The sequence below is a fragment of the Benincasa hispida genome, chromosome 5 (genome assembly GCF_027475165.1).
Source record: "Benincasa hispida cultivar pf3 chromosome 5, pf3_genome.v1.1, whole genome shotgun sequence".
Lineage (NCBI taxonomy): Eukaryota > Viridiplantae > Streptophyta > Magnoliopsida > Cucurbitales > Cucurbitaceae > Benincasa > Benincasa hispida.
Genome location: NC_143482.1, coordinates 19,918,159 through 19,933,873, shown reverse-complemented (window position 1 = coordinate 19,933,873; position 15,715 = coordinate 19,918,159). Strand labels below are relative to the sequence as shown.

The following is a 15,715-nucleotide window of genomic DNA, read 5'->3' as shown; positions in this document are numbered from 1 at the left end:
AGGGACCATGATAAAAAAAATAAAATAAAAAAAAGCATAATATATTGGTTTTATTTAAAGTCTGAAATTAAGAAAATAAAAAAAATAAAAAAGAATTTGGGATAACTGCATACTAAATCTTTATGGGACAAATGTATGGTTGCAAGTTTTTAGTTGAAAAAGAAATGAATATTTGAAAAGGTTGACACTAACTATAGAAAAATAAGAAGGAAAAAAATAAAAAAGAGAGAAAATAGAATTGGTAAAAATAGAGATCCGAAGAAAAGGAAGGCCATTAGCAGTCCGATTATGAGGCAGCCACCTAACAACCAAACGGCCATATAAAATCCCCCATCAGGTGGAACCTTAAGAAGTGGGAAGGAAGATTTAGCAGCACTGCTAAATAAAAAACAACACATAAAGCCAAAAATTAACAAAGAAAAATAAAAGTTAAAAATATGGAGTGTTGTAGGCGAATTGCCATCTCCCTTCTCCTGGTGGTTCTAATTGGCCTCTCTGTGGCAGAGGCCGCCACTCAACCACTGGCCGCATTGGAAAACCACGGTGGGACGATGCTTAGAGGCAACCTCGATTTGTCGGTGGTGTTCTATGGCCGGTTAGGGCGGATTCAGAAGAACACACTGAGGGCGTTTTTGAAGTCGTTGAACCAGTATGGTCCCGCGGGGTACGGTTCACAAGTCTCATCCTGGTGGCGCATGGTTAGCTCCTACGTTCCCGGTGGTGCCGAAATCAAAGTCAGGGTGGTCAAGCAATACGTTGATCCTAACTACTCTCTTGGAAAGGTTATGACTCGTGATTTCATTAAGATTCTTGTCAAAAACGCCGTCGTTGGGTTGCCACGTGCCCTCCCGGTGATTGTGGCAGCTAGAGATGTAACGGTTGAAGGGCTTTGCATGGGAAAATGCGCACAGCATGGAGCTTTTGATGGAGTTCCGTACGTCATTATTGGGAACCCAGAGACTGAGTGCCCGGGAGCCTGCTTATGGCCATTCCACCGAGCCGACTATGGTCCATCAGGCGCCATCCTCAAGCCACCAAGCGGCGATGTCGCGGCTGACGCCATGGTCGTTTCATTGGCCTCTGGCTTGGCCTCCGTTGTCACCAACCCCTTCCAAACTGGCTTATTCACACTCGGCGACAAGGCTATCGTAATCGAGGCATCTACTGCCTGCCCAGGCATGTTCGGCACTGGAGCCGCCCCTGGCTACACCGGTAAGGTCGCCGTTGATCCCCGCACTGGCGGCGCTTACAATGCCGTTGGGGTTAGGGGCAAGAAGTTTCTTCTCCCTGCTCTTTGGAACCCCAAGACTTCCTCTTGTTGGACTGTCATGTAAATCAAACGCCCCACACATCTTCCTTCTACTTCTTTTTATGTATTTATTTAATGACATTTTTGTTCCATATTCATTTGGGTATTAATGTGGTGAATTGTGAGTTCCCCCACTCAAATTCAAAGCCGAAAATAGTTTTTGGTGGTTCACTGAGATTTAGAGGGTTATCATATGTTTAAAACCGACATTAAAAATCCGTTTTAAAAAAATAAAACCGACATTATACATCCGATTTCACTTTTTTCAACCGACAATAAATCCAAATCATTTTCATTATATTTATTTTGTGGGTTATATACAATCTTTTTAATATGACTTCTAATGTGTAGCACGAAACATAACAACGAATTCTGAACATATTAGGGAAGTTATAAAAGATGCAACAATAATATTCATTAAAGCTTTAAAAAGTTTATAAATGCTATTAGTAGAAAAAAACTATGACAATTTGTAGCCTTATTATAGCCTTCATTAAGTAAATAATTATAACTACAAATAAATGCTATAATAAACAAATGACAACCATACATTTTTGCTATAAAAACACTTTTATAGCTTTTTTAAAAATGCTATCTTACATTTTACAAAGAGGAAATGTGCAATTCAAAAATTGTATTTTTAGCATTTACAAAACGCTATAAAAAAAGCTGTGCATTTCTAGCATATGGCGTGTAATAAAAAGCTATAATTAGTCGAACTTTTCTATAGCATTTATTGCTCTTTTAAGGCTCCTTAGGAGCTTAGTACTTGTAATATGAGTGATGTCATACATAGATAGGACGTATCTGAGCATGCTGAAGTAGTATTAACCACTTATCTTGAGTAGAGAATATTAGATTTTGATTTTAATGAGGTAGATACTTTGATTGATGATATTTCTTTGTATATTAAGTGGCTAGATTGCTTAAAAGTTTTAGTAAAATGTATAAACTTGCATGCTTCTGATGATGATTGTCTATGATTTATTTTAAATATACATGTTAGATGATCTAATATAGAAATATGATAGCATTTTCTTGAGTTATGATCTATTTAAATTCCTCTTGGAGTCTCTCATATATTTGGTTGTCACTTTGAATTAAAGAGTTTTCTTGGATGATGGTTTGTAACATTATACTAAGGGAAAAGAAGAGTTTTATTTGCTAATTGAAAAAGATAGACATTTGTGCACAAAAAGAATGAGTCAAACAAAAGAATATCAATTGAGAGAGTTTTGAAAAAAAAAAAACATGTAATGTGTATACATGGACAGTGGTAAAAAACATGTAATGTGTATGCATGGACAGGGGTAAAAATGATTCAATTTAGCATTGTAGTAATCAGTTAGGAAGCCCATAAAAATTTTTGGTACGAGCCGGTGAATGTGTGAAAGCTAGTGCCCTAGGTAAAAGAATGCAAGTTTAGGGCATTTTAGAATGAGATGGTTCAAACACCTTAGTTGATACATTACTTTCTTGAATGAATAGATGCTTGATTGATGTTTGAGCAAGAATAGGGGGAAAACTGAAAAAGCTCAATCAAGTCTAAAGTCAGTTCTGAGTTTTGAATTGAATGTGACTTGCACCCACAAACAATAGATGTCCTTGCATGTTTCTACTTATGGATCTAGCATGTTATTCTTAATATTGAGATTTCAATCACTAGCACGTTTATTTATTTCTTATAGTCTTATTCTATCCTTGCTAGAAACTAGCAAATTTCTAAGTTTGTGGTGGTGAAAAGCACTTGAAAAGTTCTTTATTTTCCTTTAATTTAAAGTTCTTTTCGTTCTATTTTGTAAGTTTGTTGTTGTTGCACTTCCTTGAAGAGTGCAACGACACCTTGAGGAGAGATGCACACGTCAAGCGAGAGTACTGTGGCACTGGACAGTGCAACGCTTTCATTCGCATGCATCTTTTCCCATAGAACTGCAATGTTGCGGCAATAATGTTAAAAATATCCTAAACTCACAGTTCATAAATGTTAACATATTCTATTTAACAATAAAAATGTTGTTGAGTATTTTATTCAATAAATTACTATTGATATTGAATCATTTTATGAAAATCCAGTAAACAAATCCATGGTTATAACATGAATACTTTAAATTTATGTGGCTATATAAGAAAGGGTTAAGTTTTAGTATGTAGTCAAAATGGTCTATACATATACGGATGAGATTGGGTACCTCGTCCTAGTGACACTATTGGATAGATTCTATTCTGTATACTGATACAAATGATGTGATCCAAAAATCATTCATGTGGAGACATGTCAGTGGGAGCATCATGTGAGTTTGCATAAGACCAGATCTCGAAATAGTCATTTTTCTTTATAACAATCGTTTACTGTCAAAACTGACTATTTCAAACTAAATAACCTAGGGTAACTTGATCTTAATCCTAAGCTAACTATGAACTTCTGTTTATTCGGAATTATCCTTTGATCTGCATAAGTGAGAGTAGTCCAACAACATTGCTCAATAAACCTCCCATTTTAGGGATAAGACCGGATAAATAGCTGGGGACATAACTTTATAATATGTAATTCACTCCTACCCAATTTAGGGTTAGCAGATGGGTTGTTCTCTTAAGCGCTAACGCCTTGTCTTGAACAACAAGTTCCTTCTCTCTCATGGAAGAAAGGGTTATGATTTATAAATTGGCAAATGGATGTCAAGACATCTTTTTTGAATGGTCTTCTTGATGAAAGTATTTTTATGTCTCAACTAGAAGGGTTCATTAAATAGGGTCAAGAACAAAAAGTTTGTAAGCTTAAGAGATCCATTTATGGGTTGAAGCAAGCTTCTAGATCTTGGAATATAAGATTTGATACTGTGATCAAATTTTATAGCATTGAACAGAATGTTGGCGAGCCTTGTGTATACAAGAAAATAGTCAATAAAACTATAGCATTCTTGGTATTTTATGTTGACGATATCATGCTCCTTGGGAATGAACAAGTTACCTTGCTGACGTAAAGAGATGGTTAGCATCACAGTTTCAAATGAAAAGTTTGGAAAATGCTCAATATGTTCTTAGGATTCAGATTTTTCAAAATCGAAAGAACAGAACCTTAACACTATCTCAAGCATCTTATATTGACAAAATGTTGTCAAGATATAACATGCAAAATTCCAAAAAGAGTTTGTTAACTTTTAGACAAGGAATTCATCTATCAAAGGAATGGTGTCCTAAAACCTCTCAAGAAATTAAGGAAATGAAAAGAATTCCATATGCATTGGTAGTTGGGAGTCTGATCTACACTATGTTATGTATACGTCCTGACATATGTTTTGCAGTTAGAATCGTCAGTAGGTTCTACTCTAACCCAGGACGCGGTCATTGGATAGTTGTACAAAACATCCTCAAATTTCTCAAGAGAACAAGAAACTATACGCTTGTGTATGGACCTAAGAATTTGATCCTTACAGGATATACTGATTCTGATTTTCAGACTGACGTAGATTCTAAGAAATCTACCTCGGGATCAGTTTTCACTCTTATGGAGGAGTGATAGTATGGAGAAGCATTAGACAAAGTTGTATAGCTGATTCCATGATGGAAGCAGAATATGTAGTTCTATGCGAAATAGCTAAAGAACCAGTGTGGCTGTGCAAGTTCTTAACAAATTTGGAAGTGCTTCCGAATATGCACTTGCTCATTACTCTGTATTGTGACAACAATGGGGTAGTTGCTAATTCCAAGGAACCTAGAAGTCACAAACGTGGAAAACACATCGAAAGAAAGTATCATCTCATTAGAGAGATTGTATACCGAGAAGATGTGATAGTAACACAGATAGCCTCAGAAGACAATCTTACTAGTCCTTTTAAAGCGTTCAAGGGCCACCTGGTTGGACTAGCACTACGAACATCATAATCTAGGGTAAATGGGAACATCATAATCTAGGGCAAGTGGGAGAATGTCAAAGGATATTTTAGATGCCCTAGTTTATTGTATTTTTCTCTTTTCATTTCTCAACATTCTAAACATTTTATATTTATACTTTAATCTAACCAGAGTGTTAGTCAAGTGGGAGATTGTTGGGAATGTCCTAAACTCGCAGTTCGTAAATATTGTTAACATATTCTATTTATCGATATAAATGTTGTTGAGTATTTTATTCAATAAATTACTATCGATATTGTATCCTTTTATGAAAATCCAATAAATAAATTCATGGCTATAACATGAATACTTTAACTTTATGTGGCGACATAACAAAGGGTTCTGTTCTAGTATGTAGCCAAAATGGTCTATACGTATTCGAATGAGATTGAGTACCTCATCCTGGTGAGGCTATTGAACGTGGCTCATTTTTATACTGATACAAATGATGTGATCTAAAAATCATTGATGTGGAGATATGTGAGTGTGGGCATCCTGTGCAATGAGTTTGCATAAGACTGGGCCTTGAAATATTTACTTTTCTTTATAACAATCGTTTACTGTTAAAACTGACCATCTCAAACTCAATGATCTATGGTAACTTGATCTTAATCATGAGCTAACTATGAACTCTTGTTAATTCAGAATTATCCCTTGATCTGCATAGGGGAGAGTAGTCTAACAACACTGCTCAATAAACCTCTCATTTTTAGGGATAAGACCAGATAGATAGCTAGGGACATAGCTTTGCAATATGAAATTCTCCCCTACCCGATTTAGGGTTAGCAAATGGGTTATTCTCTTAAGCGTTGATGCCTTGTCTTGAACAATAGGGCCCCGCCTTCTCATAGAAGAGAGAATTATGATTTATCAAGTGGACTATAAATCAATTGTTTAATACAGGATCAATGGAAGCTTAAGGAGCAAGATGTATTTACAAGGGTAAATACGATAATCTTTGACTCAATTGTAAATATAACGACTTGTGAAAGATTGACATACCGATTATAATTAAAATGGACAGAAATATATCTACAATGAGGAGAATGCAGCTATCAAGCTATAGTGGAATGTCTTGATAGTTAACAAATTTGGTTTAAAGAGTTTAACCAATTAATTACAAATCATTGGAGCTCATGATCTTTAGGTCCATAAGGTCCCTTTACTAGCTCATAATTTCGATTAGTAAATTGAGTAATCTTGATGAGATTTGAAATTAGGGTTTACAATTTGAAATGTTCAAATTCGATTAGAGTTTCTATTAATTGTACTCGATATAATTGAAATGTTTAATTTTATCGAAATTAAACGAAATTGGAGAATCAATTAATGTTTAAATTATGATTTGAATATTAATTATATGAAATTAAATTTATTATAGTGAAATTGGTGTTTTAATTTAATATTTTAATTAGTTTTATTTAAAATTAATTAATTGAATTAATTTTTTTAAAACTAATAAAACAAATATTTTAGTTTATTTGTAAAATTGATTTATAAATCAATTTTTGAAAACAAAATTTGAAACACAAAGAAATTTTGAAAATACAAATTGTAGATTTCCAAAAGTTGGAAATCTCCACTATGGTTCAAAGCACCTTATTCATCTAATTCCACTTAATCCATAAAGTAGGAGTTGGCCTTCATGCAAGCTTTGAATTTTCATGATGAAAGCTTTATAAATTAAGTGTTGGGCTAAATTATTAAGCTAAGCATTCAGAACTTCTTCAAGAACTTTGCAAAATTCGAAACCTTCCAAACCCTCTTCATATCTTCATCAATCCAGCTCAATTTAGTATTTCCATCACACAATCCTCGCAAGAGAATAATAGAGAAGATCTTCATGGTGGTCTACTTATAGATTGAAGTACATTTACGTGGAGCTCAACTGGTGTTGAAGAGGTTTCATCAAAGGTATTGTGTTCAATAAACCCTTTTCTGTAATAATTACTTTGAAGCATGTTTTAAACTCAAATTAAGTATATTTAGAGTGCTTATTGATTCTAATTTACTCTGTTACATGTTAACTTACTCTATTAAATAATACGCTACAATGCTGCCTTATGGCACCAGGTTATTTAAAAATTGTGTATTTTTGGAAAACTGTTTTTATAAGACCTAGGGTTCCCAACTGACTTGAACGAAATTTTGGAGCCTTAAAGGGAGTTTTGTTGCAAGAAAAAGTCGAGTGTTTCTTGTTCTTTGCACTTTCTTTATTATTTATGCCTGCCAAATTGTATGATAATATGTTTGAAAACCATGTGTGGGTAGACTCGTTTGCTCTGGAGTGTTGATGAATTTATTTATGGATTTAAGTTAATATATAGTATTTTTATTGATATTGTCGAATTGAACTTTTTCAATACTATTGTGCTTATGCTTATATTAGGCCATCAATATATATTAGGTTGTTGTTCAATTTGATAGATTGCATGTTTATGTAGACTTGTATTGAATCATTGTTAAAATCTCTCATGAAAATAGCTAGGTTAATATTGAAAGTTGTCTATGACTCTACTTATTACTATGCTTCTTATTTTTGTTTCAAAAAATTAGTAATCAACTAAATTTGCATGAGAAAAATTTATTGTTGAAAAATAATAAACCAAGATTTCATTTCTAGACTTTAACATCTCAATAACACAAGATTCCATAAAACTATTACAAGACTTAATGAAGTTAATAATGACCTTTGATCTAGTTTGTTTTCTAAACTTTCTTTTACTTTAAAAAACCAATTCATTCATCTAGTTTTCATGCTTTAGATAAAATTGACACAATCCTAGAATAGCTAAACAAAAATCTGTAAGTTTGATCCTTGAGGACGATCCTCGCTTTTCAATGTCCATTACTACAAAAATTGGATTACTTGACGTTTTTCTAATGTCAAGTAGAGCGCATACTTGATGCTAATAAAAACGTTGTCTATTCGACTGTCAAGTATAATGTCATAATTTGATAGTGTAAAAACGTCAAGAGAAATAATTCTTGACCCAATTTCCATGTCAAGAAATATAATACACTTAACACTATTGACATGTCAAGTATATTAATTCTTGACACTTATTATTGTGATTACTCTTGATATTTTTTATTTGTCAAATATATTTTTATCTTAACACGAAATAATGGTCAAGTAATCTAATTCTTGACACATATATAATGTCATCTATGCTTTTTTTTCCAAATTAAACATTCAAATTTAATTTCCATTTCTCATTTCCTGCATTACATTTGTTCCAATAAGACAATTCCATCAACTAAACAGTTGCATAGATATTTCAGGTCTACATATCAGCCCAATACATCCAATGTAACAATTGAGAATACTAAAATAAACAATTCCGTTCTTTTATTACTCATGTCTATATGAACGGTTCCAAAATTTACAAGACGAATCGTACAACAGTACGATAATTCAAAAAATTTACATTACTCTATCAACCCACCCCAATATAATAATTCCACAATTGTAAGACCAATCTATATGTGCTATGTAATCCAAAAATCACAAGACTAAAATTCTATCCTCCACCACACATTTCTTTGAAGTATATAACCTATAATGACTGAACAAAACATTTACACAAAAAAAAGTTTTGGGCATTCCCATGTAGCCACATACACAATTTATAGGAAGTCCATAAGATATAGCGACCTAAATATTCAGCCCATTCCAAGCGTTCATCCAATTCAAGTTGTGAGTACGAGCTCTTCATATCAATCTATAAAACATAGAAAGTGAGATATACATATTTATTTAATTTTTGCACTATAATGTTACAATATATATAAGTAGTTTAAAGACATACCGCATCTATTAATATATTCTTCTCTTTAGTCACGATTTCTCGCATATATCTCATAACGTACTACCCACATTCGACAGTTCCCATTTGTAAAGGACATTACAATACAAAGCCAATAATAATACACATATCATACAAATGCATTAAGTAAACATCATTCTATTAATTTTTCAATGCTCTTATACTTACCTTTACTATTTTCTAAAATGTGGTTTTTCGAGTCCTTTGCAAACTTTTTTGAGATTGGTAAATGGTCATTGCCCTACATTCGTCAAATAGTATAGTATAATATTCAAAATGAAATAAACTTTACATCGAAAAAAAAAACTCAAGCAAAGTTAGCTTACATATTTTTTATGTATTTGTTATCTTCTCGTGAACTTTTTGTCAATGAGTCAAGATAGTACACCACGTCATCATACGCATTGATAACAATTAACGACCATTGATCACTAAATAAATATACATAACTAATTAGTATGCAACATGAAGGTAGCTCATTACATTAAGGTAAAACAGAGTAGAAAAAGCTTTCAAGTACAATGATCCCAACACAATTGTACACTGGAACAAACAGGAAAATGTAGAACATGAGTATATGGTTCTGAACATGAGTTAGTTATACTTACCCAATATTATAAGGAGCAATAACTAAATGACCGTGTTCATAAGCCATTAATCTACTACAAAGGTTCCGAGCTCTAACTTCTCGAGTATTTTGGCCCACGGATATAAAAGATAGATCTACAAAAATATACTTGGACCTTTTATTTGAATCAACAATGAACGAGTGTAGGTACCTACAATAATAGATCGAACACATTAACTTACTAGTATATAATAAAGTGATAATATATCATAAACAAATAACTTTTACTTACGCGATATAAGCCACCATTGATAAAGTCTTCACTTTTTACATGCTACAAAACTCGAACACATCTTCTCACAAAACATAACTCTTTCAGCCAAAACCAAAGAGTTTAACAGGTAGTTGGAAGGAAATACTAGTCCCATTAACCATTACCTTTTCAGCATACCTAACAATAGACTTCAAGAATATTGATAAATTGGATGGTGCACTAGTAACTTCATTCTCTTTCGGCATCGTCTTTCAAACTTTTTCCTAGCACAATGAAGATAGAACATGAGTAAATGTTCATTCCTAAATAAGATAGAAGAACATGGGACTTATACAATTCACCTTCAAGATCGGTGGTACACTAATAGCAATCACTTCCTCATCCTTTCCCGCATTCTCTGAAACTTTCTCCAAAAACCACCAAGGTATAATTTTATAAGTAACTAATAGTAAATTTACCTCATAATACAATTCACTTCAAGATCGGTTGTACAGTAATAGCTTCCATCTCCTTCACCTTCTTCTTTTCCTCATGTGTGGTTGATGTACTAACAACTTCCTTCTCCTACAATATAAATATAAAAGTACAAATTAACAAGTTAAAAATTATCATAACTAATAGTTGTAACCTTAATGCATCTCCTTCACCTTCTTCCCTTCCTTAATCTTTCGGATTTTATTCTTGGAGCAACTACCATGCTCAGATCTTGGGCTGCTTTGAATTTGATCTTCCAACTCCTTAATGTGCTTACAAAGTACTTCATTTTCATCAACAATTTTTTTTTTTTTTGTATCCCCTTTTTTCACTGTATGGAAGTAAATGATATGCGTAATGAAACCACCCACCCCACGTACGCATCCACCATATTTTGGAGTACCCAAGGCTTGAGGCAAAACATCATTCGGTGAATCATTTTTTTTTTTTGGAAAGTGGATCTTTATTCTTTATGATCTCATTTTAAATGGAAATTATATATATTCAATAACACATATAAAATATTATAATGATTTCATGCAAACATAACATTGGTAATCTTACTATTCGGTTGACGACTTGTTAGACATCCCCATTGTTATACTATCATTTTTTTGTTTATCCGAGCTTTTTTCCACATATTAGCTCGTCCAAAATCACATTCGTTAGACGAAGGTAATTTTTTCTGCATAATAAACATATTGTTAGATATAAAAATATTTGTAAAATAGTTAAACTTAAGAATATTCATTCCATTTCCTCGGCAAGATTCGCATAACCTCTTCTGGACATCCGATGATTATACTTGTTCTTCTTTCTTGTGCTTGTTGTTGATTTCTCACTTTCTATATAAATTTAATTGTTCGAAATAAAAATAAGAAGAAAGTGACAAATATTGATGTTCTTAATGAAAAGTTTAATACCTCAAACTCCGGAGATAATCTCGATTTGACAAACTCTTGCCAATGATATGTTTCAATTATGTAGGAGTACATTGAAGGTGAGTGTAACAAAATTTGGGGTTCATCCTTAAAAGGGATAATATACTATGTCGTTAACCAAGACTTGAACTGACGAGATGCAACGCCCACAACTTTGAGAATAGCCTTCTTACTTCTACCATCAATTATGAAAGCACCCTAAACATTTAAAAAACTCGATTATTACTTTTCAAGCATAATACTAATATAATACATCAACAAAGGAAAATATACATACCTCAACAATATTAAACAGTTTTTCCTTTAAGTTGGTACACACTTCCAAGATATATATGTAATCAGGATATGATAATGCACAGTAGATCCTATCAAAGATTTTAACTTATATCCATTATCTCCAATAGTCACTCTATCATCATTATATTCAACCAATTTTTTCTCCCCTACACTCCAAATTTTTGTTACCTCATGCATAATAGTCGGTCCTCGCGTTCGCCTTTTCTTTTTGTTTGGTATTTCATCTTGCTTCGGTTACATATTTTCATTGACAATATCCAAACCAAACTGCAAGTCCTCATCACTTGCCATCTCCATGGTGTAAGAATTATTCTGAAAAATAGAAAAGAGTTTAGTTAGGTGTCAGATACAACAAAATTATAAAAATTAATAGTAAGTGAAAACTCACCCATACATTTACTCTTTAGGAATCCATGTGCCTTCACAATCAATTCTTACATATGTTGAAGTGTTCTCATCCAAATCAATTCTAGATTCAATATCTAACATGGCTTTAGGAATTCCTTGACAATGTAGAGTAGTATCTCCAAGCTCATTGTCATTGTATTGATCCTCAAAATCTCTTTGTGGTGGAGTAAGGACAATAGACCATCGACCATCATTTGGATCCTCAACATAAAATATTTGTCTTGCTTGGGATGCTAGTATGAAAGAATCATTCTTGTGGCCTATTCTATTTAAGTCAACTAACACAAAACCAAGCTCATCAGTTTTTATGCCACCAATATTCTCAACCCAATTACATTTAAAAAGTGCAACCTTAAATGTATTATAATTTAGTTCCCAAATCTCTTGTAACCTTAAAAATGTTCAAATATAATTATTTTCAAATTCATGTATTTAATGAAATAAATGGATCCAAGCCACAATAACTTACTCTATATATGGTTACACATCAATTGTATTCTCTAAGACATATCGATGAACTTAATATAAAATATCTCGTTCAAGTATGTAAAGAACTCCACTTAACAATGGTCTACCAATTTCTGAATTGCCTGAATTGTCTCTTAACTTTTGACACCCAAGTCCAATAGGATCTACTCCACATAAAAAATCCGAACATAATTCAACAGCTTCTTCTAATATAAAACTTTCAGCAATACAATCTTCTGGACGATGCCTATTCCTCACAGAGTTTTTAATCACTTTCATGAACCTTTCAAAGGGATACATCCATCACAAATATATAGGCCCACAAAGTTTGACTTCTCTAATAATGTGAACTTTGAGATGCACCATTATTGTGAAGAATGAGGGAGGAAAATACTTCTCTAATAAAATAATGTAATCACAATGTCTTCCTGCAGCTTCTCTAATTGTATAATATCAAAGACTTTGTTACATATAAAATTGAAAAAAATACACAAACGAGTTATCGCATATCAAACATGCTTTGGTAGCACAGATCTGATGGCAATGGGGAGCAATTGTTGTAAGAGCACATGGAAACATGAGATTAAAGACCATTGAGTTTTAAATCTTTTACTGACATAAGATTTCTAACATTGAAGGAGTAACCCTCAGGAACCTTCATTTCTGATATCATCTTCAAAACACAACGTTTTTCTTCTCTAGTAAGAGTATAACAAACAGAGGAAGGAAGATTTTTTTATCCCCATTAAAAGGTGTAAGCTCTGGTCGAATTTTTAAATCAGCTAAATCACGTCTAACATTCAATCCGTCTTTTGTTTTTCCTGGAATTTCAAGAAGGGTACCTGGAAAAAATGGCATACTTTGGCCATTGAAAATTTCTAGCACAAAATCATCATTTTCGACGTCAAAAGAAATCATTTGATGGTCAGAGAGAAATTGGAAGTATTCCAGAACCTTTGTCTGCAGAGGTTGTATTTGAAAAAACTAAAGATCTTGATTTTCAAATAGGAAAAAAAAAAGAAAAAAAGAAATATCACAAAAGGAAGTATCAAAGGTTGTTGGAATAGGATGTCTGCTTTTTTCCAACTCCCTTATTGGAAACATCTCCATGTTAGACATTGCTTAGATGTGATACATATCGAGAAAAATGTTTGCATGAATATCAATCTTAATGAAGTTGTGTTATCTCCACAAATTGGACATGTCTTATAACCTTTGACACTACATCCACTACGGTTTCCATATGCTGGAAAATCATTGATCGTTCCTCTTAATAAGCATCATAACATTGCACACCACTTTCCTACAGAAGTTTTAAATCATCAATCAATGGCTCTAAGTATATCCCAATGTCATCTCCTGGTTGTTTTGGACTTGAAATCAGTATTGATAACATCATAAACTTTCTTTTCATACACAACCATGGAGGAAGATTATAAATGACCATAACAACTGGCCAACAACTATACTTAAAGCTCATATCACTATGTGGATTTATTCTATCTGCTGACAATGCTAAACGAAGATTCTTGGGTTCTGAACTAAAGTTCGGCCACATGGTTTCAACTAACTTCCAAGCTGGGGAATCTGTAGGGTTACGTAATTTATCATCCATTTGTCTCTCATTAGCATGCCAAGTCAGGTTTTTAACACATTCAACACTTCTAAACATCCATTGAAAACGTGGTATAGGAAGAAAATACCACATTATTTTGGCAGGGATTTTCTTCTTCTTATTTGTGTCTTTACCATATTTCCACCTTGACTCACCGCATTTAGGACACACAATTGCATTGACATATTCCTTTTGATACAAGCAACAATCATTAAGGCATGCATGAATCTTTTCATATTCCATTCCTAGTGCACCTAATATTTTCTTTGCTTCATACATTGATATAGGAAGGTCATTAGTAGAAGGTATGATATCCTTTAATGCTTTTAGTAGTAATGAGAAACTAATGTCACTCCATCCATGTCTAACTTTTAAGTTATATAACTTCACTAATGTAGACAACTTGGTGAACTTTTTGCATCCTTCATACAATGGCTTCTCATCATCATTAAGCAACTTTTCAAATCTATTGGGATCTTTTGAACATTGCTCATGAGCAATTTCAACTATTTCTTTTATATTTCCAATATCATTCTCTTCATACCTACACTCAGAGGATTTTTCATGCAAGGATGAACTAGGAAGTTCCTCACCATGCCAAAACCAAATCTTATAACTTTCATCAATCACATTAAAATATAAATGATCTCTAATATCATTGCTATTATGACTTTGACAATTTCCACGTTTCAAACAAGGACAATGTATAGTAGTATTATTTATATTGGAAAATCCAAATTTGATGAAGTTTTCTACACCCAAATCAAACTTTTTAGATAATCTACTATTTGTCATCCATGATTTATCCATACTTATAATAAGCTAATCTTGGAACTACAAAAAAAATATTACAATAATTCAAATTAGATAACTCATAAAACTTATAAAATTTGTATGGAATTGATATTTATAGAAAACTTAAAAATCTTTATTCGCATAAGGTGATTGAAGACATAAAAACCAAGCAGATCAGAAAAGTTAACATCTAAATAACCCACCAAGATTTGGTCCAAATAATCAAACATTATATTCCAACAAAATCACAAAAACTCATAAAACCAAGCAGATCAGCAAAATATCAGCAGTAATAATAATAAACAACCAATCTAATCTAATCACAATACTCCAACCAAACTCAAAAGTCCAAACTGCATACACATAATAAAAATAAAAAATAAAAACTGCATCCTCAATCACAAACTAATCACAAACTGCATCTTCAAACTAAAAAAAAAACTGCATCCATAAGTGCATCCTTAAACTAAAAAAAAAAAGAAACATCATCCGTAAGTGCATCCCCAAACTGCATCATCTAACAAATTGCATCCTCAAACTAAAAAAAAAACATATACATAACAAATATATACACATTTCAATTAAAAAAATATAGACATAACAAAAATGCAAACTTCAAGTTGTAAACTCAGTTTTTTTAATTTAAAAAAATACTTACTCACAGCGAACGATCCCAACGGCACCACAAACCGACAACCCACCAGACAACACCACCGTCAGCGGACGACCCACCAGACGACACCACTAGCAGCGGACCTCAGCGGCAGCGCACGACCTACCAGACAACACTATCGACAGCGGACGACCCACTGGACGACATCACTAGTAGCGGACAACCATGGATG

At 33.0% G+C, this 15,715-nt stretch overlaps 1 protein-coding gene and 2 pseudogenes across 1 annotated transcript; 1 reads left to right on the top strand and 2 right to left on the bottom strand.

Annotated features, from left to right (window-relative positions):
• The first annotated feature begins 437 nt into the window (after positions 1-437).
• Positions 438-1,334, top strand: LOC150035961 (protein EXORDIUM-like 2 pseudogene; annotated as a pseudogene).
• Positions 1,335-4,812: 3,478 nt separating this feature from the next.
• On the bottom strand, positions 4,813-12,739 carry LOC150035960 (uncharacterized; annotated as a pseudogene).
• A 1,024-nt stretch (positions 12,740-13,763) lies between these two features.
• Positions 13,764-14,885, bottom strand: LOC150035959 (uncharacterized). The gene has a single exon (XM_090313527.1). It carries the CDS (start codon positions 14,883-14,885, stop codon positions 13,764-13,766), a length of 1,122 nt encoding a protein of 373 aa, XP_090169653.1.
• Between the last annotated feature and the right edge of the window lie 830 nt (positions 14,886-15,715).

Coding starts and splice junctions, on each gene's coding strand:
- LOC150035959 (XM_090313527.1), bottom strand. CDS start 14,885: ATGGATAAATCATGGATGACAAATAGTAGATTATCTAAAAAGTTTGAT.